Source organism: Saccostrea echinata, unplaced genomic scaffold (genome assembly GCF_033153115.1).
Source record: "Saccostrea echinata isolate AGI-Se365-2 ecotype Australia unplaced genomic scaffold, CSIRO_AGI_Sech_v1 ptg000008l, whole genome shotgun sequence".
NCBI classification, from domain to species: Eukaryota; Metazoa; Mollusca; class Bivalvia; order Ostreida; family Ostreidae; genus Saccostrea; species Saccostrea echinata.
Window position 1 is genome coordinate 1,245,260 of NW_026889757.1, and position 26,670 is coordinate 1,271,929.

Sequence of the window (26,670 nt, forward strand, 5' to 3'; positions counted from 1 at the left end):
CATGATAATCTTTATGTAGATCGAGTATCATCTTCCAATATTTCTCCATTAGAGAGTTATCGATCAGACTTGATGACCTTGCACTTGACAAAATATCTTTGGGTCAAAGTCATGCCTCTGGTCCTAAGCAATATTTCTTTCAATATTCATATTTGATCAATTTTTTTTTTCAGTAGACAGATATGGGCCGGGCATGAATTATGAACTTCTTTCTGCCAGTGGCAGGGAATTAATTCACACTCTCTTGCCAGTGAATTTGAACTTGAGCAAAAGTCAAGACACATTCTCGGGACTTGAGTATGAGTTTTCAGTGGTTCTTTTCAAAGTTATAACCCTGACACGATCGCACAGACAAACGAACAAGATGATTGCTAAACATTAAAATTCTTATATATTTCCTTTAAAAATTCAAATATAAAGTCACTTATTTAAATGGTACAAAAAGAAACAACACCCTTCCCTGATCATAAAATTCCCGGGTCATAAAAATGGGGTTTACCTCCCCGAATTTACACATCTGATCCTGCGTCTATGCCAGAGCTACTGACGAATTCATGATACAAGTGCTTTTATTATTTTTTAAATACTATTTTGTCTCTCTTTCAAACATTAGATCCATTTTTACTCTCTTGGTAACATATATAAAAATATCTTTTAAGATTTTAAACTTTCAAAAAAAAGAAAGAACAACAACACAAAAAAACATTGTTTCAGACAATATAAAATTTGTACAGCGAATGGAACCTTCCTTGGATATTGTCAGATGTGCTTCCATAAATAACGATGGTTTCCCCGGATTGGGGGGTCTGGACTGTTCCTTCCCATGTACCATTCTCGTCACACTCCATCGGAATATTCTCAACATTAACCTGTCTGAGGTGGGGGGAAGACAAACGAATCCTAACCTTTGATTTGGCGGGAAGCTCTCGCGAATTAGGCTCGTGCAAAGTGCACTGATACGTCTGCGCATGTGTATAGACGTATGGGAGGGACTTGACATAGTTGTTGGAGTCCGTGCATTTCAAAATATACCTCAGGAGAAGCTTTGGTGGGTGTGAGAAGGCATCGTCCCGCTGACCAAATATTCTGAGTACATAGGTTCCCGGGGATGGAGGTCTGCACTGTATGCTGAACGTCAGAGTGTCGAATCGATATACAACCGTATACTGGTCCATTTTAACTCTATCCACTGTTTCCATGGTTGCAGTGATGTTGCGAACGAGTACGCTGGCTCCCAAAGTAATGTGAATTTCTTTTCTGAAGATTAAGATGGGTTCTTTGTGAGATAAATCTATCCCCCATTCCTTACATACTTCTTCCATTTTTACCATTTTGTTGTACTCATCCAGAGAGATCGGTTGTTTCAGCAGCTGCCAGTTGTTGCTAATTTTAGTGTCAGTGCTCGTCCATGGATAGTGATCATTAATGAACTTATCAGGATCTGTTAAGAACCAGAATTCCTCAAACTTTGGATTCCAACGGCCTTCTTCGTCTTCCCAGCCTGCACCCCAACAACAATCGACAAATCGCCAATCATCCTCAACGAAAACGGCGTTCCATGCATGGTCGGGTTTGTCACGTGGTGTATAAGGAATTTCTGGATCGTAATCAGATCGTTTGGCAAACCCTGAGAGTGTAACTACTGGAACACCAGCACCCCTGCATAAATATATTTTATTTTCAAATAAAAACTGGTTTTGGTAATTTGGTCACTTTATTCGTATTTGTTAAATCATACATATCGTGTTAATGTGTTGCTTAAAATAGACATGTGATATTCGATCTAATTTACTCGAGCACCCTTTATTGCAGTGAGCTTTTGAATTTTTAATCATATTGTAATCATTTTTCATACTTGCACATTGTTGCAAAGAGGTTTGCATAGCCTTCGGAGTTGGCACATCTTCTCCTCAATACTGTACTAGGGTCTGAGAGTGTGACTCCCCCGCCCATGGTGTTCGATATCTCGTAACTAAAAATAGTACAGAGGTATTGATCATTAGAGAAGATTGATAGAGTTAGGGGGAGGGAGTATCTTTGAGGCATGCGAATTTACATTTACCCGTGTAGATTGTAAATGAATCGCTCTGTATAGTCGTTGGATACATTACCTGATGTTGGCTGTTATCCATCTATAGAAGGCTCGGACTTTCTCTACATCTGTCTCCGCAATGGCTACTAGATATTTTATCAGACTTTTAACGGATTTTGTTGCACTTGAAGGAGCCTAAATATAAAAGATACCTCATGTTATATTTATAAAACAATACAAAACAAACAAACAAAATTAAACAAAAAAGAACGCACTTCAGATTGTCATATGGATCACATGGAGTATATATAATATATTAATATATATACATGCCATACTATTATATAAGTACATATTTTACTTGTGAACTGGCGTCTGTTTAAAATCTGACTCTGGAAAGCAACAGTGTATTGAGTTGCTGACCCCCCACCCCCCACACACACACTTTTTAATTCAAGGGCTGTATTATTGACTTTTTTTTAAACCGACCTCTTGACTTTTTTGCATTTGGGAACTTAACATAAAAACTATATTTTTCGTGGATCTCTCAACAAATCATCCGCTGAATGCGACAAAATAATGCATCAAAAAATTCATTAATTTTGATCATTAAAAGACTAAAGGTGCACAAATTAAATATCTACCGGTAGTTATATATAGTGTATGAAATAAATACATTTAAGCATTTTTTGAGGTTGGGGGGGGGGGGGGGTGGGTGGGGGGGTGGGGGTCAGAGCCGATCAGAAATTCATCAGACAATACTAGTATTACTGAGGACACACAACCATATATTGTTATTTCCTACTGTTCAGTAAATATCGGCAATACTATTGGCGGGGGGGGGGGGGGTAAATTAAGGATTCCGTCCTTTAGACACTCAGATATTTAGGGTACATCAAACCCTGATTCAGAGCCTGAATGACCTTACATGTAAAGCATGGTTATCTATTTCTTCAAATTTCCTCAGGTCCTTTTCTTTGATAATATCTTTCTTCTTGAAGCCTGGAACTTTGAGGTTTGGCACAGGTCTACTTTTGAGACGACCCTGATTTCCTTGTCCACAAAAGAACCCAACAACGTCACCGCTAGCAACGTCAGCTGACGTAATGTACACCTCGACGGAAGGGCGATTACCCATTGGTGCTTTTTTCACATCTGCAAATTTATTGATTCATTCAATCAAATATAATAAAGACATTAACTTTTCAATATTTCCATTACTAGCATTTAAAAACATTAATGAAAGCGGTTAAACGTGACTCTAATGTCAATATGGTTTGAAGGTTTTAGCGTTTTTTTTTTTTTTTTTTTTTTTTTTTTTTTTTTTTTTTTTTTTTTTTACAAAATTGTACACTGTTTCAAAAACATTCCAAGAATTTAATTGACCATCAACCGTTATTGAGGTCAAACCCATCATTTTTTTCTTAAAACACCTCTATGTATGAACACCTACACACTGTTACGATAGCTACACTATCGTAAGTATCGGAAGTTTCAAAATGCACCAAATATATGACTGTACTTCCATAGATGGCTTTGTTATGACTTCATCACGCGTCAATATATATCTTTTTATTTTCACCACACAGAAAAGTCTAGTTAGTAAACCTAACTTTGTGTTGCTAATGCAATGTTTCATTAATAAGTTCTTATAAAGAGCAAGGTTTTCATGTCAAAAAGACACTTTAGATTAATAAGAAAATTCTGTATTTTAAGTACTAAGAATAGACCTCCAATTTTCCGTTTTGTAGTAAAATATAAACAAGAATACATATTAAAATTGTGGAATATAAGCACTTTGACAATGCACACACACACACACACACACCCTCACACACACACCCCCTCACCCTCACACACACAAAAGACACACAAACAAATTTACACTGAAAGTCTTTCCTTTCTGACCAAACTTTTTTAACAGTAACTGATTCAAAATTAACTGCATCCTTCTTTCAGGTACACTAATGTTTCTTAATATTTAAAGCATCTCTTTAATATTACAACAAACATTTAATATCTCAAAAAGTAAAAGTTGATAGAAAACATGTACTCCGAGTTCTGCTTCTTCGTGTCGATCTTGGTTTTTTCATTAAAAAAAATGTACATGCCATAACTTTTTCTTATCTTTTACTCTAAGCTGATTATATTTGAGATGAGGGTATCGTGAGAGGATGTAATAAACACTCATCAACTCGAAATTACCCTGAACGTTGAATTATATTGAAAGGGTATAAATGCGTTTTAATTTACTACAAAATTACTGTTTTATAAGAAACTAGACTTAATTTTTTTTCTTCTAAGTTAAAACAAAGACCAGTGACGTAGCTGGGTATACTCCTGAATGCCCAGGCTTTAAGGGAAAAAAAAAAGACCAATAGGAGACTACTATCCCCGACCGCACCTCACCAAATGACTCTGAAGGGTACAATTATAGTTTTAATGTTAGCGCCCATCAAGTAAACTGAAAAGGATAGTAGGACAATACAAACGTTTGAACACTATTGAAATGTACCAAAATTTTTGTATTTGTAAAAATACTAAGTATAAGATTTAAATTTACAAGAAGTAATTGTCAATGTACAAAATTCAAAAATCCTCTAAGTGATAAAAAAAAAATTTCTGAAGAAAAAAAAATGAAAATCCACACAAATATTTTAGGATCGATTCATTATCTTGCTATTTCCCTGAGAAATTCGTTGAATTTGCTTGGTATCAGCTCTTTGCAGGAAGTTCGTTATTCACACATCACGGAAACATATTGAAAAATACACTTTTTTAAATAAAACTTTTCCTGAAAAGTTATTTATTTGAACGTATATGACTCAAAATAGATTTCATACGAACCACTTCGTTTTTGACATTAATGGCGGCCTCAGACTGGTAACCACTGAGAACGGTTACACCTGAAGACTATGTTCATTGTTTTAGTTCTGAATGTAAAGAATTAAATATCAAATATCTTTAAACAATCAGTTTCTCCCTTTAAAAGCAATACAACCGATATATATTTTGTCATGGTGGGCGGATCACAAAACGTGAGGAATATGTGGATTAATGTCATTATATAGCAAGGGGCGGTTTGTGTTTAACTTTCTCCCCTTTCCTTGTGGTAACCTACGGTGCATTTTAATTTTTTGTTTCCCTAGCTTCTTCCTTTTTAAATTTATATCTGCGAAGCGTGAGATTAAGAATTACATTTATATTCGAACTACTAGTATACAATGTGTTTAATAACACCAGATACACAAATAACAGACACATCACATTTATTTATGTCTCTTTGCTCACACGCGGTAATTTACAGAAGGAACTTTTCAACCTACAAACTTAGAAGTCGGTGTAGCTCGTACGTACTCCTGTACGCATAGTCGTCCCCAGTTTTGAGAGAGAGAGAGTGACCAAGAAAGAAAAGAAACTACAGTATACTAACTATACACAGAATAAAGTTCCCGTCACAACAGGCATGTAGTAATTATCGCGGAAAGGAGGGGGGGGGATATTTGCATTGCATGAAAGACCCCTTCCAATCCTCACCCTCCCTATAAAATAGATTTTTTGAGTATGGACATTTTTCATATTTCGTTTCCTTGTCCAAATCTTTAAAGCACCTTTTTGCTCGTCGGATATGTCCCCCTCCCTCTTTCTTCCCTTGAAACGATCCTTCAGTGTTATCTTTGTCTTTATTATTTTTATTCCCGGGTGTTTGACGGGTTCAAACGTGGAATACATGTAATTGGTTTAATTTTGAAATGACATGTGACCAAATGTCAGTTTTGTATTTAAGATTTGAAACATGTGACTAGAAGACCAAAATATCATATGCTTTTGTAAATGTTTAAATTCCATTAGGTTTTGTACATGTATCTTGTAAACATGAAGAACAGGGTGTTTTTCTTTGTTTATTGTGCCGATAGAAACTGAGATCACAATCAGCAATGTCACGCCAAGCAATAACACAACGTATCATCTAAAAATGTCATAAATGTATCATGACACAATCGTACACGTGTCATATAAAGTAATAACACAACGTATCTTCTAAAAATGTCACAAATGTATCATGACACAATCGTACACGTGTCATATAAAGAAATAACACAACGTATCATCTAAAAATGTCACAAACGTATCATGACACAACCGTAAAATACAATTAAAATGTGATACATGATCTGATAGTATAATACAACCCACTGGTAATTAAAATGTGACCATGATATACATTTTATATGTTTCAAAACAAAATATACTACAAATGCAATGCCTGTAATTTATCCATCTTTAATAAAGGACAACCAATTGAAAGAATGATCACTAACAAAATTAAAACATTTAGCTTCTTCCTGAATGCATAAAAATATATGTATCTTAAAAGCACTAACTATGCTAAAATCTTAAAATATATTTTCTTAAATATAAAAATTCATGTAAATCTGCTTCTGGTGGTGAGATGTAGTATCATACAATTAAACATAGTATGCCAATCATACAATTAAACATAGTATGTCACTTATCACACACTAAATAACAATCCGGAAAAAAAACTGCTACTCTACTTTATCCAGCTGATCTAGGCAAGCTGCATTAAAATATCAATATAAAATTCAATAAACTTTGGTTGAATAAAATTTATAATACTATTAACAAAGCTAATCAGACATAAATCTAGTAATTAAAGCTTCTGCCGAGCAATACATGGTGCCTCTAGGACTAAATTTATCAAAATGTTATGAAACTTGTTATACTAATATTTTACTAAAATAACTGGTCAATTTACATTGTTTCAAAAACATCCAAAGAATTTAATTGACAATCAACAGTCAATAAGGTCAAACCCATCATTTGTTTTAACACCTTTATGCATGAACACCTTCCATCATTATAGGAAGAATTTTTAGCATCATGAACACACTGTATATAAAGCTAGACTATTGTAAAAATCGGAAGTTTCAAAATGCACCAAATATATGACTGTACCTCCCTAGATGGCTTTGTTCATCAGCTTGATTATGACTAGTTTTAAGTACAAGTCTATATCATTTACCTTCCTCACACATCAAAAATATATCTTTTTATTAAAGTTCTGGTTAGCAAACCTAACTTTGTCTTGCTAATGCAATGTATCATTAATAATTTCTTATAAAAAGCAAGGTTTTCATGGTCAAGAAGATACTTTAGATTAATTAAAAAAATCTATATATTAAGTACTAAGAATAGACCTCCAATTTTCTATTTTGTGATAAAATATATAAACAAGAAAACATATTAGAATTCGAATAAAAGCATTTAAGTGCACACTAAAAAAAAATTTACACCGATTCTGATTTTTTAACAGTAACTGATTCAATCTGCAACTTCATACTTCTGTTAGGTACATCGATGTTACCAAAGTTTAATATAACATCTTTTTCAAAGCATCTATTTAATTTTACAACAAACATTTAATATCTCCAAAAGCAAAATTATCACTTATATTTTCCATCAAAGTGTTCTTTATAAATGTTCTATTGTGAAAAACAAATATCACAGACACAGGTAACTGTATGGTGGTGTCCATAAACATTGAAACAAACAAGCACCTTCAAGTAACAAACAGAAATTAACAACACAATTATGTTTACTTCTCAAGCAAATGCATTTTAAATATAAATTCTGGTACTTCAAATTTTAACTTTTGCTCCATGATTTTGGTATGGTGTAAAAGATGGACATAGAAAAAAAATATTAAACCTGCTCATGAAATATTATGCCATCAATGTAATGCAGATGAGTAAACATTTCTGGTTTTCAGACAATATATGAGATCTCGAGCAGTACAAAACAAATCAACATAAACAATAATGTCGTAATTCACGGCTGAAGTGTTCACTCAGAATTCTCCTTCCACTCTTGGAAATCGCACTCTACAATGTACTCATATGTACATAAGCACAAAATATCTACTAACTGCATGTACTTCTCTTACATTTTTGATGCTGTGCATTATGTGAATAACATGTACGTGTTCTTTGGAAAATGCATGCTTCAAAAGCATTTAGCAGTCAATTTACACGGAAAGAAGTTCATCTCTGTCCAGTTATTCACCACTTTAACTGTGATCAAGCCTTATATTGTTGTGTAAGTACTGTTCAGACACAGTAATGTTGATCACATCTAGCTGAAATCACCAGTCATCTGAAGATATCACCTGTCTCTTCCAGTGGCAGTGGGTGGGGGTTTGTCAGCTTCATAGATCAATCTCAAGTTTATAAATGCAGACCTGTTTACAATGAATATAATTAAAGGTAGAATATCATAACATTTACCTGCATGCTTAATATTATAAACTTTTACTAATGATGTACTCAGCATTTTCTAAGGTTTTTAACTTTTTGTTTTGCAAAACATCATTAAGATTGAAACACTGCAATCTATCAATCAGGTACTGAAACAAATTACAATGTCATCGCCCACTAACCTCTTTAGATAGAGCCAGATGACAGTACCGAGGAGTTCTTTGATGATGATGACAGACATGTAGATGAGTATTATATAACAGGTATCGGAGATCAATTTTCTGATGTTGGTCAGGAAGGCATCCATTTGTATTTCTGCCACAGTGGAGTCGGACACATGGCCACTACAACACATTATTAAATGAGTATCATCTAAACATCTTTAAGATATGGGTCCAATATGACATGAACATTTATCAAACCAGTTTGATTAAATTTCTAAATCAAAGATTCTAAAAAGACAGCTGATGATCTCATAACTGCTGTACTGAACCCTTACTTTGAATAAAAATTAGGTTCAATTTGTTCAAAATGGCACACTTCTGTATCCTTGTCCCCAAATCTGGATTCCAAAGGCTCACTACATTTGGCATTTGGGTCCAGACTCTGCTTATATCTGCAGTAGAAGCCACTATGGGTTTCCTGAAGATGGCGCCACTGGCTCTCTATGGTGCGGTGTAAGTACAGATGGCGCTGTACATACATGTTCATTAACTCCTGATATGAGGGATACTCCATGGTGTTAATTCTGCTGGCCTGAGACTCAATCCTGCGGTTTACAAAGTCTTCATTCAGCTTCAGAAGATCATCCTAATGAATTAGAAGATAAAATGAATGACAATATACAGAAGTTTGCTCAGAGTGACAATTACTTGTACTGTGGAAAACAATGGGGACACTTACCATATTGTTGTAATACCCAAGGTAGCTAAATGTTTCCCTATTTACAAAATGGAATGTTGTAACAGAAATGAGATAGATGAACAGACACACAAAAATGGTGGCAATGACTTTTGGCACAAACATACTAGACAGCGTCTGAAAAAAATCAGTAAAACATTGATATAGTGGATACACTATAAATATAGCACATATATCTTTATAAGAAACTGAATTAGAGAGTTTCTTTTGCTTGTAAAATACATAAATTAAGCTGACCTTAATGAAGAATTTTTTGAATGTTTTTGAGGCTCCTGACTGGAAGATTTGGCTCTGTCTCCTAGCAGAACCATCAGGGTTTCTCTCATCTATAAATCAAAGATAATTTAAATGTATTCCAACAAGAACCCCAACCATGAAATATCAATGAAAAGAAATATGACACAAGACTAAAAAAATGATTCAAATATCTGATGGTTTTTACCATTTATTCTTAGCTGACTGTAAAGTTGTGTTAGCTTTGGTAACTTATCTACTGACCAATATCTAAAACTTTCAGGAACTCACTTGTTTTCTCCCTGATGCCCACAAATATTGGATACCCATACAACAGTAGCTTGGCCACCCCTAGAGACTTGAGGATCCGATGAAGGAACCAGATAATGTCAATCACAGCCATCACAAAAAAGAATCCAGAGTAACTGCTTGACTGGGGCTCTTTTTCTGTGGCATGACCCTGATCTGTTTGTGACCTTGTCTGGTTCTCTTTAGCTTTAAATGGATCATCAGCAAAGAACCACATGTTGTGTTTGTGGACAGTTCTCTCTGGCTTATTGAAGTTAACAGTGTCAGCTTGACTAGAGGAATGGGACCCTGAGTTGAAAACCTTGGACAGCCGTGGAGTTTGGGGAAGAGGGATGGACACATCATCTGTATAAATAGATAAATCAATTGTTAGTAGTTTAACCATGCTTTTCTTACTATTTACATTTCCAACTATTTTCTCTTTGATAACTCTTTGAAAGTTAAGAGTGTTAATTTCTCAATATTTACAACTGAATATAAAGTTAACCGAGTGAAAGGTCAAATGTCGTTAATGCCCTGGCATACCTGACAAATTAGGCAGTGATTCCTTAAACATACTTGTCTTCAATGAGCTGCATATCTTTCAAAACATGTTAATCTCTATTTTTGTATGCATTTCTTTTATTGCATAGTTTGTTGTGTTCAAAATATTGCATTTACAGAGGTTAATGACTAATTTGCACAATCATGAATAAGTATTGTCAGTTTAAATTTTTCATTTATAATGTATAAATTTATAGTTTGATAGATATCATAAATTACAATGGGCAATGCTTGAGGTGGTAGATCATGAATTCTCAAAATAAAATGTAATAAAAAGAATCAGTCAAATACATTTGCCAAGAACACATTAAACATATCTCTAATGCTTTATAGTAAATCAAGTCAGTTTACATATAGCCACATTAACAACAGTGTCTCCTACCTCCAGATATCAGTCTACATATAGCCACATTAACAACAGTATCTCCTACCTCCAGATATCAGTTTACATATAGCCACATTAACAACAGTATCTCCTACCTCCAGATATCAGTTTACATATAGCCACATTAACAACAGTTTCTCCTACCTCCAGATATCAGTTTACATATAGCCACATTAACAACAGTTTCTCCTACCTCCAGATATCTGTGTCAGATCCTGTGGAATTCCTAACCACTCCATGAACGGTTTAGTAGGTAGGCTATCCAAATCTCGGAAGTTTTTGACCGTCTTCTGGAGAAAGTCTGGCCCGGCCAGCCATTTACTTCTCTCCACACTGCGATATGTCTCCTCAATGTTGGCAGCGAACACCTTCTTTGTGTGCTTTATATAACTCTTATAATGCTCTCTGGAAATTCACAATAAATGATACCTTAATTTTCAATAACGATAAAATACCTTAACAATATCTCTGATGTCTCCATACTGTTAATATCACAAAAGACATGATTCAAAGCTTTTGCCATACTGCTAACATGTAATTAAATGTTTTAATAAATTGCTGGTACTTTTCCTCGCTGATATTCATGTATTATGTCAAATGTAATAAAGTTAATAAGGTGTAAGCCCCAAATACCAAGACCCATGTGTTAAATTTTGAATATTGTTAACACTCCATAGAAACCAATCGAAATCTATTCTTCCATATATACTCGCTTTTAAGTCAGATTTTTGAGAGTTAAATTTTGGTCAAAAACTCCATGTCGAAATTATAAGCGAGTCCTAAAAATATTGATTTTTTTTGGATGATGAAAAGTATTATTTTCTTAAAAACTTTGATTATCGTTGAAAAAAGTCAGGACATATTCTAAAGATTTTGTAGGCAGGAAAGTACATCTAAGGTTATTACCATATGCAAAAAGTACAAGTGCTTACAGATTTCTTTTGTACAAAATTATTTTGTGACTAAATTAGTTGATAGACGTAAAAAATACTGGTGGCATACACCATAACATACTTTGAAACACAGGTATTATAATATAATATTGATCTGAAATTGGCACCCGAGTTTGGCAAAAATTGACACAGACTTATAAGTGGGTCAACGGCTCCAAAATAATAATAAAAAAAAAAAGTACAACTGATTTATAAAAAAAAGATGACTGACTTGTATGCAAGTATATATGGTATTTAATGTTTGGAAGCCTCTAGTCCCTTCCCTTCTAGTTTTTACACGCTGAAATACTAGTAAATTGTATTAGAGATGTTTTTTAACCAATGGTGCTTCATGCAGAGGCGTTTAAGGAAAAATTAATGTCAAACATAAAGATCCCCAATTTTGTTACTAAATCACAGCAGCATTGCATGGACCTACATGTATATGAATGTCAAGTTTGAAAATGAAAAGCCATGTCTGAAAAATAAATAGTTGACAATGAAAAAAAAAATCAAAATTGAGCTTACACTGTTGCTTAAAAATAAATGAAAATACTCTAGCATAAATTAAGATTTGTTTTATACTTGTATTTCACATCCTACAAAATTTCTTGGTGATTTGATAAATTTATTCCAGATGTCCTGACTGGACAGAAAATGTCATGCAAGGAATAAAATGATATTTAACAGGTACAGTTCAAAATACTCAGTAAATTGGGAGAAAGATTTTGGTTTGCTACATCAATAAAGCCTAGAGCCTTACTTGTAGTTGTTGAGATTGCTTGTGAATTGCTGTATCAGGCCCTCTGTGTGTCTTGACAATAGATCTTTGATATTCTCTACCATAATCCGATCTTTTACTTCCTTCTCCAGCAAGCTGTTCATCTGTAATCAATGTTTTATTCCAAAGGTCTTTTACTTTGACTAAAGTAAAACTGAAGAATTATCAATGTTCTCTGACATTTAATTAGTTGTACTTACATCATTAAATTGCTTGACAACCCTCTTCATTTTGATATGACACTGCTGTTTAGAGGCAGCTGCTATCTCCTTTTGTCTCTGGAGCTCCACCTGTAGATGGCGCTGTAGGTGGTCCAACTCCAGGTTACTGAATGCTGTCTTTACAGACCTCTGGTGTTGATAGTTTTTCAGAAATGCTGTAGTGTCACTGAAAACATTCAGAAAGGTGAATAAAAAGGGACAACGGATGCAGTGAGATGCAGGCAAATATGCTTGTCTCTTTGATATCTCCATGTAAAAATATTTTCAGTTGAAATGCAGGTTCATATAAAAGCTACTGTTTAAATAGTACACTTTTCTCAAGTTAAAACTTTCCTTGCCATGAAGCATAAAAAACCCTGAAACATTATTGTTTAACACAATACTCCTAATTATATGATGCAAGGATAAATTTATTTTGAATATAGGAAACTTTTTGCCCTATCCTATTTACACACAGTTGCAAATACAGTAAACAGTCAAACCTAATTATCTGGGACCAAAAAAAAACTTCGAGGGTTCAAGATATTGAGGGTAAAATACTTAAAGAAAAGTGCTTGGGACTTTCAAATCACTTCGACATATACATGGTATTCGAAATATTGGTGTTTGAGATACCAAAGTTCAGCTGTAATACATTCCCCATTATATATATTAGTTTATCTTTATTAACATTTGTTGGTTACCTATTACTGGCAATGATGATGAGATAGAACACAGTGATGGAGACACAGGCAGCGTATATAAACTGGAATGTCACGTAAAACACCATTAGTACCAGGTGACACCAGCGGAACTGGAGAACATCTCCTAGAGGCTGACCTGTAGGTGCACACAACACATATTCTCTTTTCAATCAATTTCAGCAATGGCTGACACACAATAATGACATTCATATATAATTTTATTTATTTCATGCTATTTTATGGCAAATGCATAATTTCCTGTCATTTGCATCTTGTATTTTAATTGCCCCAGGGTGGGGATACCCATACATTGAAAGAAACAATTCGAAACACAGTGATATTATTGCAGCAGGCTTAAATGTTTGGCAGCATAAAGAAGAGAAACATTGCTTCTTTTCCCCCATTTACTACACAAATTGACATAACTCAATTTTTTTGTAAAGCATGGATTGGACTAGTATACATCTGTTTTGAAGTATACTTACCAAATTTGACAACGATTCCAACAGTTGAAACAAATATGAGCAGGAGTACCCCTCCACAGACAGATACAATGAATGGGATGGAGAAATGAGGAGGGGCAACTGCTTCTGTAGAGTGTACAGACTGGGACTCACGGCCACTCACTATAAATATATATAATAGGAAATCGTATACATACAATGTAAATATATGATGGGAAATCAGAACCATACACTGTAAATATATATAATAGGAAATCATATACATCACTGTAAATATATATGATAGGAAATCAGAACCATACATTGGTTATATGTACCAAAGTCCATGCATGATACAGAAACAATGAAATATAAATGTATAACTAAGGTCTAAAATAAAGGAACTGGATGTCCAAGTTCTTGCAGCATTTTCAATTATTTCATGAGAAAGTATAAATTCAAATGTAATTTAATTTTTTTCATGTGAACTAAGAGGATACAAATAATACTGTAAGTTGTTTTAATTCCACGGTGTTAAAATTTCACAATTTCTCAAAAAGTACCAATCGCGATGGTTTTAATTTCACGCTGCAAGAAATTAATTCAAATTTTGTATAATCATTTAAATGTTTTTAAAAACTAAAGATAGCATTCACTATGGGTTTAATTTCACGGAAAAATGATGAATCGCGAACATAGTGAAATTAAAACCATCGTGATTATTTGATAATCCACAGTACATACACTGTTTATTATTTCTGATATTTTTCAGCTATTTCTGTACTAATAGATTAAATTCAAATTTGAAAATTTGCTGTAGCTTACGAGAACTGAGCTGACTTGCACTGGCTCTGTACACATGTAGCTGTGATTTCCTGATATTGTCCTTAACAGAAATGATGAATTGCTTGTTAAACCTTGGGGCATCACCGCTGGGGATAGAGAACACTAAGGAAAAGTGTGGGGGGCACTTGACCTGTATGTCATACTGGTACAGAGGTCGACTAGGATAATCAGGGTCAGTAATGTTTACATTCAGAATACCTGAAAGAAAAATAACACACTAGGAATTGGCCTACATATACATGTATTCCCACACAAGGTTTTATGGTAAAAAATTTGGATACAATATATATATAATATGTATACTTTTAAATCAAAGGGTTATTAATTTTCTTTGTATACAAATTAATAGTTTAAGTAAAATGTATAAGGGCTTTAAACTTTTAGTGCCATTAATAACTAGTCAAGAAAACCACGTAATTTAAACAACCTGTATAATAGTAATTTGACATACCTGGACAGGAAACCACTTCACCAGTTACATTAAGATTCCAGTGTGTGAAATTATGGGAAATGTTGCCTTTCAGACTCCCTTCTTTCAGTGTTGCCCCTGGATACAAGGAAGACAATATGGAGGCATGCTTAGCAACCCCAATCTTGACCAGTGATTGGGCAGTGCTATTTGTGATGACATAGGTGAAGTTTCCCAGGTAACGACCTTGTAGAGTCTGTAGATGTTTGTAGGGTTCTCCAGAGTTGATGGAGATCAAGTTCTCCAATGCATCATCATCACAATGCTTCCTCCCTGATAAAATAAATGAAGCAATAAACTAAAAAAAAAAAAAACTGACCATACACATATATACTTAAGAAATAAACAACAATGTTAAAAAGTTATCTGGGAAATGAACTTGGTTGGTCACGTGATCAAATCCTGTGAAGCCTGAAGGGCTTCTCAGAAGATTTGATCACGTATCAACCAAGTTCATTTCCCAGTGAACTTTTTAATATTGTTGTTTATTACTTTTATTTACATCTGAGACAAATATTCTGAATAGAACTGCATTTATTACACAAACTGTCTGCCGTATTGCTATGTTGTGACGCGCAATGACCTAGAAGCTGTTTGGTCGTGAGAGTTCGCCTCGCTCCAAGATTTGAATACTTACATTGATGTTCAGCAGTCCTGTTCAGGAAATATCTGTTCATAATGAAAGAAGAATGATCGCTACTGGGAATAATCTTACTATTATTGTATGAGTTCTTTATATATGAAGTCAAAAGCGATGCTATTGTCTTCAGTTTACATACCTTCGAAGGAATTTCGGGTTAAAAAGGTAAGCATGATTTTAGGTTAATTAGAAACATTCTTCACACCGAAGAAAGATCTAATGATCATTTTTGAACGAAAAAAAAATATATGTTTCAATAATTTTATCTTTTTCATCGCTTTAACGGCTTAGAAGTTCCGAAACCAGTGTCACTGTGACAGAAATATAAAGACAATATATTGTCTCGCTGTGTGATTCTGTCATGCCATGACCTCTGACCTCCTAATAAGTTCATACAGAATTGAACATATTTTCTCTTCAATAGGTTCATCTAAGAAAAATATTTGCAAATGTAAATAAATCATATTGTAATAAAGAGATACTTGACAATTGACTGCCATAAAGCAAAAAACTAAACAAAAAAAAAAGCCAGGACCATACAGATATATACTTCACATTGTAATAAAGAGATACTTGATGGCCATAACTGGTATCAAAACACAAGAAAGAAAACAAATGCAGTGAGTTCACCGAAATTTTTCTGAAAAAATTTCAGGTCCTTTGTAAATTCTCTACTATTTTTTGTGAAACTCAGATTAAAACATCAAATGTTTTAAATGTTTGATTGGTCAATTACCAAATGTCTTTGATGCCTCTATGTACGGTTTTATTGGTCTCTTACCGAATGTCTTTGTTGTCCCTATACAAGTCTTGATTGGTCTCTCACCAAATGTCTTTGATGTCTCTATGTGTGGTTTGATTGATATCTTACCGAATGTCTTTGATGTCTCTTTGTAAGGTTTGATTGGCCTCTTACCAAATGTCTTTGATGTCTCTATATAAGGTTTGATTGGTCTCTCACCAAATGTCTTTGATGTCTCTATGTGTGGTTTGATTGACATCTTACCGAATGTCTTTGATGTCTCTATATAAGGTTTGATTGATATCTTATGAAATGTCTTTGATGTCTCTATATATGGTTTGATTGGTCTCTTACTGAATGTCTTTGATGTCTCTATGTATGATTTGATTGGTCTCTTACCGACTCTATGTAAGCTTTGATTGGTCTCTTACCGAATGTCTTTGATGTCTCTATGTATGGTTTGATTGATATCTTACTGAATGTCTTTGATGTCTCTATATAAGGTTTGATTGGTCTCTTACCGAATGTCTTTGATGTCTCTATATAAGGTTTGATTGGTCTCTTACCGAATGTCTTTGATGTCTCTATGTAAGGTCTAATTGGTCTCTTACCAAATGTCTTTGATGTCTCTATATAAGGCTTGATTGATGTCTTACCGAATGTCTTCGATGTCTCTATGTATGGTTTGATTGATATCTTACTGAATGTCTTTGATGTCTCTATGTATGGTTTGATTGATCTCTTACCAAATGTCTTTGATGTATCTATATAAGGTTTGATTGATGTCTTACCGAATGTCTTTGATGTCTCTATGTATGGTTTGATTGATATCTTACTGAATGTCTTTGATTTCTCTATATAAGGTTTGATTGGTCTCTTACCGAATGTCTTTGATGTCTCTATGTAAGGTCTGATTGGTCTCTTACCAAATGTCTTTGATGTATCTATATAAGGCTTGATTGATGTCTTACCGAATGTCTTTGATGTCTCTATATAAGGCTTGATTGGCCTTACTGGAGCTGTAGATCCCTGTATATAAGAACTTCTGACACTCTCCCCTGATGTCTTGTATTTCCCCACTGTTACGTCTCTCTGACCTGGTGACCCCTCAATCATATCAGGAATGACATCTAACTTGGACTCTACCTCCACCTTTACAATGTGTTTACTGTAAAAGAATTATAGTGAGTGGAAAACAGTGAAAGAGTATTTCCTACACACATGCATTTCCTAGTTAAATCAGTTACTTTAGTGATCCTAAGTGGTCATGATTTGACAAAGCTGAATGAGGACCATGGTACTTATGTATGATTTGTTACAGAAGCCTTTAGAAGTTCTAAAATTTTCCTATCCTGTTATAAAATTTGACACTCACTGCATTTGGTTGAGCAAGTTAAATATTCAGTAAATATTTAATGCCCATTTAACTTTACAATAAAACTCCAGTCAAACCTCATCTCCGATAATACTAAAAAAAACTTCAAGACATCAAAGAATTCAAAATAATGATGTTGAAAAACATACAGAAAAACGCTTGGGACTTCCAACTAACTTGGTCATCCATGGTATTCGAAATATTGATGTTCAATCGCAAGATACCAAATTCAACTGTTTATGAAATAAAAACATCTACATGCTTTGTACTTACTCTGATTTCAATTTTCCATACTTCTGCCACATTTCATCTCCATATATGGTAAAGCTCTGAGTCATCAATGTATTATAGTAGTGTTTGATTGTATACTCCAACTCTAAAAGCTTTTGATTGGGTAATAGAGTCATGTGACATAAAAAGTCATCTTTGGGATGATAAACAGGTTTCAGTCTAAATTCAATAAGGTCTCCTTGTTTGCACCTGAAAAATGAAAAAAAAATACATACAACTTTAATATCAACATGAGATTTGTATATTACAATAAGTTCTGAATATGGTGGATGCATTCTCAGTTTCCAAGTATTATGGAAATTTGTACTACTAAAGTCAAAGACAACACCAAAATGCCCTTAGTTTTTGGATCAAGACATATGTATGGGCTTCTGATGTTACACTTCTAGAGAAATTATAGCTACAAACTAAGACAAAAATACAAACAAGGTGATTCCCTCCCATCCTTTCAAACTTTGACTGCAAGTAGTACACAGAAAACCCAATATCCTTCATGTGTGAATAACCTTACAACTTTATAAAGAAGGGAAAAATACCAACAGTTTGTCATTGAAGAAGAATCTCATTTGCATTCATGAAAACAAAGAGATTGAGAAAGAAAATTGTAGACATATGCTCCAATATCAAAATCATAAAGGTTCCACTCAAAATTTACTGCTTCATGTATTTAAGTGCAGACTAGTATAGTATATAAGAACAAGAGGCCCATGGGGCACATCGCTAACCTGAGCACATTGGCTAGGAAAAAAAGCAAAAATCACTTCAGTATTGAAAAGTTTACGGGGGGGGGGGGGGGGGGGGGGGGGGGGTGGTTGAATTTTAAACTACCTGATGATGCTTTCATATCATTTGGACAAATTTCATTCTACACTACCGAAGGATGCCTCCATATCAATTTGACTAATCATGGTTTTTCTGTTCTTGAGAAAAAGATTTTTTCCTATATATTCCTCTGTAAACTTTGATCACCGATTGTGGCCCCACCCTACCCCGGGGGTCATGATTTGAACAAACTTGAATCTACACTACCTGAGGATGCTTCCATATAAATATGACCAATCATGGCTTTGCTGTTCTTAAGAAGAAGATTTTTAAAGATATTTTCCTATATATTTCAATGTAAGACTTTTATCCCTCATTGAGGCCCCATCCTACCTCCGGGGGTCATGATTTGAAAAAAATTGAATCTACACTACCTGAGGATGTTTCCACATAAGTTTCATCTTTCCTGGCCCAGTGGTTCTTGAGAAGAAGATTTAAATGATGCCATTATTTTTTCCCCAATTCCTAATTATCTCCCCTTGAAAGAGGGTGTGGCCCTTTATTTGAAGAAACTTGAATTCCCTTCACCCAAGGATGCTTTGTGGCAAGTTTGGTTGAATTTGGCCCAGTGGTTCTTGAGAAGTCAAAAATGTGAAAAGTTTACAGACAGACAGACAGACGGACGCCGGACAAAATGTGATCAGAAAAGCTCACTTGAGCCTTCGGCTCAGGTGAGCTAAAAATATAATATAATTTCCAAACCTTTCTGTTCGACAGATGTAGTCATGATATGTCTTGCAGACATCACTGCAGTTACTTTGGGTACAACATGTGAAGCATTCTGGGAGTCGGGGGGACTGGCCGTTGTCTCCCCCGGTGATGGAGCACTCCCCTCTCTGTAGCAGCATCTGTCTGGCACAGTGTCGAGTACAGTTCAAACAGGCAGCATTACTCAGCAGACAGCTGAAAAACAAAGCAATTTCACACTTATAAAATATAGAGTCTATCTATGGTCACTGTACATGTAATCCACAATAACAAGTACATCTATGCGGAAGCACATGGTGAAATAATATCAGAAAATGTGAGATCAATATTGACTTCTGTTCAATATCAAACCATATCAAGCATCTAAAAAGTCCATAATAGAGTAAAAATAGATGTCAACTACATATAATAAAAAAAAAAATATCTATTTAAATACTATTAACATGGACTTTGCACTCCTTGTACCCTAGGCTCATCTATATGCTCAAGTGTTCAAAAGAGCAAACATTTCAAGGAGCATTTTTTGTCAATTTGATAACTAATTTAACCTACAATATGACCAAATCAACTTCTGAACTAGACAGACCTTTCTGACTTCTCTACCCAAGTAGATGTGCTGGTGGTGAATTGGGAGTCTAGCACAGAGAACACACCACTGACTGGACCTGGCTCGGAGCACATGATGGAACCCTCCGTGGTACCCTCTTGAGGGGGGTACTGCCCGTGCTGAGTGTAAGTTGTACAGGGCTTTATCAGGGTGTGTCCATATTTCTGTCTCTCCTTGTACGTTATGTTCTGTAATAAAAGGTGAGAATGATTAACTTCCCTGGGAATGAAAAGACAGATTTCTTCTTTTATTACAGTGTGTTTTTAAATTTAATCTTAGAATAAATGCATGAAATTAAAGATTTTTAAAAATGATAAAGCATGTCAATGAAAATTCAACAATGGAAATTTAAAAGCAATTACTGGTAATATGTAACACACACAATAAGGAAATAACAAAGACATAAAATTATATATTTGCATTTGACTTTTCTTTATGAATGATGTGGATATAACATTTGAATTTCCTTTGTTAACGATGTGGATATAACTGCCACCTTATGAGTTTTGTAGTACAGTTCATGTTTAATTGGCATTGGATAAGGACAGTATCTCCTCAACACAGATTTGTCTCCTTTGAAACTATCCAGCTCATTCTGACCCGAGTGATTGACAGGAGAAAACATTGGAGCAGGATGAAGGTACTTCAAGGCCACCTCAATGTAAAATCCAGACCCTAAAGAAACATTACAGAGAACATGTACAATACATTGAAAATGTTAAGGATATACTCCTTGAGGGGAATCTCAATGTAAAATTGGTACTCTAAAGCAAACTAATACATTAATTCACACATGGTAAGGTTCCAAGCCAATCCACCCTCACAAGATGAAACTGCACAACTCAGTCAAGTGAAACATCTGGAGAGATGGCTGAATGTCATTCAGTCATCTTTCAGTTAATTGAACTTCTCTCTCTCTCTCTCTCTCTCTCTCGTGGTCAGTGTAACATACCTTTAGAAAACATGAAAGCCTGGGTATTTTGGCCTGGGGCACTTTCTCTGTGACGGACAGTTGTCATATCATTCTTGTAGGTATCGTCTCTGTCCTCCACAATCAAATTACCACTGACCATGGGTGGCTTAAGATCCCCCCTGCCTATTAATATCATAAAATTTTCAGTATTTGTATGTCTAAGCTGTAATGCAGAAACAACTGAACCTAATTATTGATAAGATTGATAATTTCTGGATGTGGCAGTTTTCTTATTGTATACCCACCTTTACAGATTCTGTTCTGCGACTGTGTACAGCGCTGGTACTCATACTGACTATCCAAACACTCCCCCTGACACACTGAATATAAAACAACAGGATGTGGTCTTTATATAGTCATAATACTATTAGTACTCATACTGACTATCCACTCTCCCTGACATTCTGAATATAAAACAACAGGATGTAGTCTTTATATAGTCATAATACTATTAGTACTCATACTGACTATCCAAACAATCTCCCTGACACACTGAATAAATGAATAAAACATGATGTAGTCTTTATATAGTCATAATACCATTAGTACTCATACTGACTATCCAAACACTCCCCCTGACACACTGAATAAAACAGGATGTAGTCTTTATATAGTCATAATACTATTAGTACTCATACTGACTATCCAAACACTCTCCCTGACACACTGAATATAAAACAACAGGATGTAGTCTTTATATAGTCATAATACCATTAATACTCATACTGACTATCCAAACACTCCCCCTGACAAACTGAATAAATGAATAAAACATGATGTAGTCTTCATATAGTAATAATACTATTAGTACTTATACTGACTATCCAAACACTCCCCCTGACACACTGAATATAAAACAACAGGATGTAGTCTTTATATAGTCATAATACCATTAGTACTCATACTGACTATCCAAACACTCCCCCTGACACACTGAATAAAACAGGATGTAGTCTTTATATAGTCATAATACTATTAGTACTCATACTGACTATCCAAACACTCCCCCTGACACACTGAATATAAAACAACAGGATGTGGTCTTTATATAGTCATGATACCATTAGTACTCATACTGACTATCCAAACAATCTCCCTGACACACTGAATAAAATAGGATGTAGTCTTTATATAGTCATAATACTATTAGTACTCATACTGACTATCCAAACACTCCCCCTGACACACTGAATATAAAACAACAGGATGTGGTCTTTATATAGTCATGATACCATTAGTACTCATACTGACTATCCAAACAATCTCCCTGACACACTGAATAAAATAGGATGTAGTCTTTATATAGTCATAATACTATTAGTACTCATACTGACTATCCAAACACTCCCCCTGACACACTGAATATAAAACAACAGGATGTGGTCTTTATATAGTCATGATACCATTAGTACTCATACTGACTATCCAAACAATCTCCCTGACACACTGAATAAAATAGGATGTAGTCTTTATATAGTCATAATACCATTAGTACTCATACTGACTATCCAAACAATCTCCCTGACACACTGAATAAAATAGGATGTAGTCTTTATATAGTCATAATACTATTAGTACTCATACTGACTATCCAAACACTCCCCCTGACACACTGAATAAAAAACAACTGGATGTAGTCTTTATATAGTCATAATACTAGTAGTAGTCATACTGACTATCCAAACACTCTCCCTGACACACTGAATAAAATAGGATGTAGTCTTTATATAGTCATAATACTATTAGTACTCATACTGACTATCCAAACACTCCCCCTTACACACTGAATATAAAACAACAGGATGTGGTCTTTATATAGTCATAATACTATTAGTACTCATACTGACTATCCAAACACTCTCCCTGACTCACTGAATAAAATAGGATGTAGTCTTTATATAGTCATAATACTATTAGTACTTATACTGACCAACCAAACACTCACCCTTACAACACTGAATATAAAACAACAGGATGTGGTCTTTATATAGTCATAATACTATTAGTACTCATGCTGACTATCCAAACACTCTCCCTGACTCACTGAATAAAATAGGATGTAGTCTTTATATAGTCATAATACTATTAGTACTTATACTGACCAACCAAACACTCACCCTTACAACACTGAATATAAAACAACAGGATGTGGTTTTTATATAGTCATAATACTATTAGTACTCATACTGACTATCTAAACACTCTCCCTGACACACTGAATATAAAACAACAGGATGTAGTCTTTATATAGTCATAATACTATTAGTACTCATACTGACTATCCAAACACTCTCCCTGACACACTGAATAAAAAACAAGACGATGTAGTCCAATACATGTAGCTATAAAGATTGTGTTTCTTTGTTTTGAATCTATTAGTGCTTCTGTGTATAAATGCTACGTACACAAACTGTTGTACTGTTTATAACATATAAAAAAATTTTAGAAATGACTTACTGCGACAACTAGCATCATCCATTTTCCCACATTTACTGTACATGTAGAACCCTTTCTCACACTGATCAGTGCATTCTACAAAAAAGAAAATAGTCACAAATTTTGATTTCCTCTTAAATAAGATAATTAGGTCATTAATGCCTTTACAAACTTTCTACAAGGTATTCTATTGCAATAAATAACAGAACAAGCCACTATACCAATACACTGCTTCTGTTGGTTGTTTCCACAAGATCCCTTCTGATATGTTCCTGGTCTGCAAGGGGCATTACACTCTGAAAGATAAAGTTACATTTGCATTGTAATGAAATTTCCTTGCTATAAGAGCTTCATCTGATTAAGAGACGATAAAAATATGAAATCAATTTTGGTTTATAACACAAACGAAATGTAGACTGGCAAAAATCAAGAGGTCCAATCACTAAATGTTGGTGTGATATATGTAGCTGTGTCTGTGATATCAATAGCTAAATGTTGGTGTGATACATGTAGCTGTTTCTGTGATATCAATAGCTAAATGTTGGTGTGATACATGTAACAGCTTATCTAAATGTTTGTGTGATAAATGTACCTGTTTCTGTGATATATGTGGTTGTTCCTGTGGTATCAGTAGCTACATGTAGATGTGATATATGTAGCTGTTTATCTAAATGATTGTATGATACTTAAAGCTGTTTCTGTGGTATCAATAGCTAAATGTTGGGTGTGATATATGTAGCTGTTTCTGTGATATCAATAGCTAAATGTTGGGTGTGATATATGTAGCTGTTTCTGTGATATCAATAGCTAAATGTTGGGTGTGATATATGTAGCTGTTTCTGTGGTATCAATAGCTAAATGTTGGTGTGATACATGTAGCTGTTTCTGTGGTATCAATAGCTAAATGTTGGTGTGATATATGTAGCTGTTTCTGTGGTATCAATAGCTAAATGTTGGTGTGATACATGTAGCTGTTTCTGTGGTATCAATCACTAAATGTTGGTGTGATACATGTAGCTGTTTCTGTGGTATCAATAGCTAAATGTTGGTGTGATATATGTATCTGTTTCTGTGGTATCAATAGCTAAATGTTGGTGTGATACATGTAGCTGTTTCTGTGATATCAATAGCTAAATGTTGGTGTGATACCACGTAGCAGTTTCTGTGATATCAATAGCTACATGTTGGTCTGATATATGTTGATGTTTCTGTGTTTCTGTGATATCAAATGATGAAAATGTAGCTGTGATATTAGTCACTGCTGAATTTCTGATATAGTTAAACAATGCTGTGAAACTAGTAATTGCTGATATGGTTAAACAATGCTGTGAAACTAGTAATTGCTGAAATGGTTAAACAATGCTGTGAAACTAGTAATTGCTGATATGGTTAAACAATGCTGTGAAACTAGTTATTGCTGATATGGTTAAACAATGCTGTGAAACTAGTAATTGCTGATATGGTTAAACAATGCTGTGAAACTAGTAATTGCTGATATGGTTAAACAATGCTGTGAAACTAGTAATTGCTGATATGGTTACTGGGAAATTATTGTTTGTGAGGGACCAATGTTCATGAATTTTGTGGGTCACTCTTACCCACAAATTTACATCTCCATGAACAATACCTTATCAACCTATCAGTTCATTGAATCTTCTGTATATAGGTGTTACCCATAAAATTATGTCCCCATGAACCATCAAGATCTTGGTTGCCCACACTGAGCCTCATGAATAAGTGGTCCCACAGTATATGTTGCTGTGGCACTAGTGATGTTGCTACATGTTGCTGTGATATTATATGATGCTGTGGCACTAGTGATATTGCTACATGTAGCTGTGATACTAACCCTCACAAGACTTCCCATCTCCATGAAAGGGTGGGCTACAGATGCAGTAGTAGGAACCAATCATATTGAGACATCCAGCATCCTCATGACACAGGAAGGAACCATCTCTACACTCGTTTACATCTGTGAGTGAAGGAAAAATAAACTCAGTATACATGTACAATGAAATGATTATTGAATTTCAGATTGTTTCTCCATTAATCACCAACAGTGAAGTTAGAAGACTGAATATCAAAATTTTAAACACTGTAAAGGTACACAGCATCAATCTGATCTCCATGTCTTTAAATTTGAACCATTCAGTAACTTCAAAGTTGATTTTGTTCAATTTTTTTTATAGGTGGCTGGCAACAATGGGACACAAGCACCTGCAGTCATTCACTATTACCTTGACATTTGTTATGCAAGTCTGTTCGGTACCCCTTCTTACAGATACACTGTCCTGTATCCTCGTCACAGCCCTGGGGACACAGAGATTTGTAACACTTTGATGAGTTCAAGTTCTCCAGCTTCGGTTCTCTAACATCTGAAAGTTGAACATGACTTCACTTACATCCATGTATTTCTGACAAACTTAAACAAAGATTAAGATACTTCAATAAATTCTATATTTTTAACATTCTACTAGTGTTTCTGGAAAAGACCTATAATGCACTCTTATTGCAATGTTTCCTTTCCATTTCCTAATAATTCCTTAATACCCGGTACACAAATTTTGTTAAAAGATTGATGCACGAAAAATGGACATAAAATGACTCGTCTTGAATGACACCGACCATAAGCCTGAACTTTGTATGGATTGTCCACAACATAAGCAGGTTTGTCTTGATGAAAAAAAACTTCAATTTTCTGGTTGAAGAAATGCTTGGGAGCATACACAGTGATGTGGACTTGGGTTCCTGTGGAGTTCACTTTACTGTACACTCCTCCAATCAAACTCAATATACACAAGGTACATACTATTGTCAGATGGAGTCTAAAACAAAGACAAATGGTCACTCAAATTTGCATTACAATCTATAATTCCAATGAGCTAAAGTATTTTTCTGACATGGCAAGATGTCACAGCATTGGAAAATGCAATATCCATTTAAATTTCTACGATACAATACTAATTCCAAATTTGAGAATTATAAAAGAAATAAGTTAC

At 34.6% G+C, this 26,670-nt stretch overlaps 2 protein-coding genes across 3 annotated transcripts in view; both read right to left on the reverse strand.

Moving 5' to 3' along the window:
• Nucleotides 1–710: 710 nt before the first annotated feature.
• On the reverse strand, nt 711–3,170 carry LOC133181218 (kyphoscoliosis peptidase-like). Its single transcript, XM_061315754.1, has 4 exons — nt 2,961–3,170; nt 2,112–2,227; nt 1,856–1,972; nt 711–1,659 (listed from the first exon to the last, which is right to left on the reverse strand). Exons 1-4 carry the CDS (start codon nt 3,168–3,170, stop codon nt 711–713), a joined length of 1,392 nt encoding a protein of 463 aa, XP_061171738.1.
• A 2,751-nt stretch (nt 3,171–5,921) lies between these two features.
• The window catches only part of LOC133180905 (uncharacterized), a 78,095-nt gene continuing 57,346 nt past the window's right edge, over nt 5,922–26,670 (reverse strand). For both annotated transcript variants that reach the window (XM_061315358.1, XM_061315357.1), the window contains exons 8-32: nt 26,297–26,496; nt 25,909–26,046; nt 25,521–25,643; nt 23,893–23,967; nt 23,693–23,767; nt 21,481–21,555; nt 21,215–21,358; nt 20,759–20,937; nt 20,242–20,450; nt 19,650–19,850; nt 18,108–18,314; nt 17,431–17,627; nt 15,060–15,350; nt 14,588–14,806; nt 13,805–13,945; nt 13,320–13,455; nt 12,616–12,802; nt 12,398–12,519; nt 10,896–11,107; nt 9,757–10,119; nt 9,469–9,557; nt 9,214–9,348; nt 8,810–9,120; nt 8,493–8,654; nt 5,922–8,294 (exon numbers count right to left, since the gene is read on the reverse strand). In XM_061315358.1, coding sequence (XP_061171342.1) covers nt 8,219–8,294; nt 8,493–8,654; nt 8,810–9,120; nt 9,214–9,348; nt 9,469–9,557; nt 9,757–10,119; nt 10,896–11,107; nt 12,398–12,519; nt 12,616–12,802; nt 13,320–13,455; nt 13,805–13,945; nt 14,588–14,806; nt 15,060–15,350; nt 17,431–17,627; nt 18,108–18,314; nt 19,650–19,850; nt 20,242–20,450; nt 20,759–20,937; nt 21,215–21,358; nt 21,481–21,555; nt 23,693–23,767; nt 23,893–23,967; nt 25,521–25,643; nt 25,909–26,046; nt 26,297–26,496 — 4,267 coding nt within the window. In that variant the 3' untranslated portion in view covers nt 5,922–8,218. The remainder of the gene's footprint in view (nt 8,295–8,492; nt 8,655–8,809; nt 9,121–9,213; nt 9,349–9,468; nt 9,558–9,756; nt 10,120–10,895; nt 11,108–12,397; nt 12,520–12,615; nt 12,803–13,319; nt 13,456–13,804; nt 13,946–14,587; nt 14,807–15,059; nt 15,351–17,430; nt 17,628–18,107; nt 18,315–19,649; nt 19,851–20,241; nt 20,451–20,758; nt 20,938–21,214; nt 21,359–21,480; nt 21,556–23,692; nt 23,768–23,892; nt 23,968–25,520; nt 25,644–25,908; nt 26,047–26,296; nt 26,497–26,670) is intronic.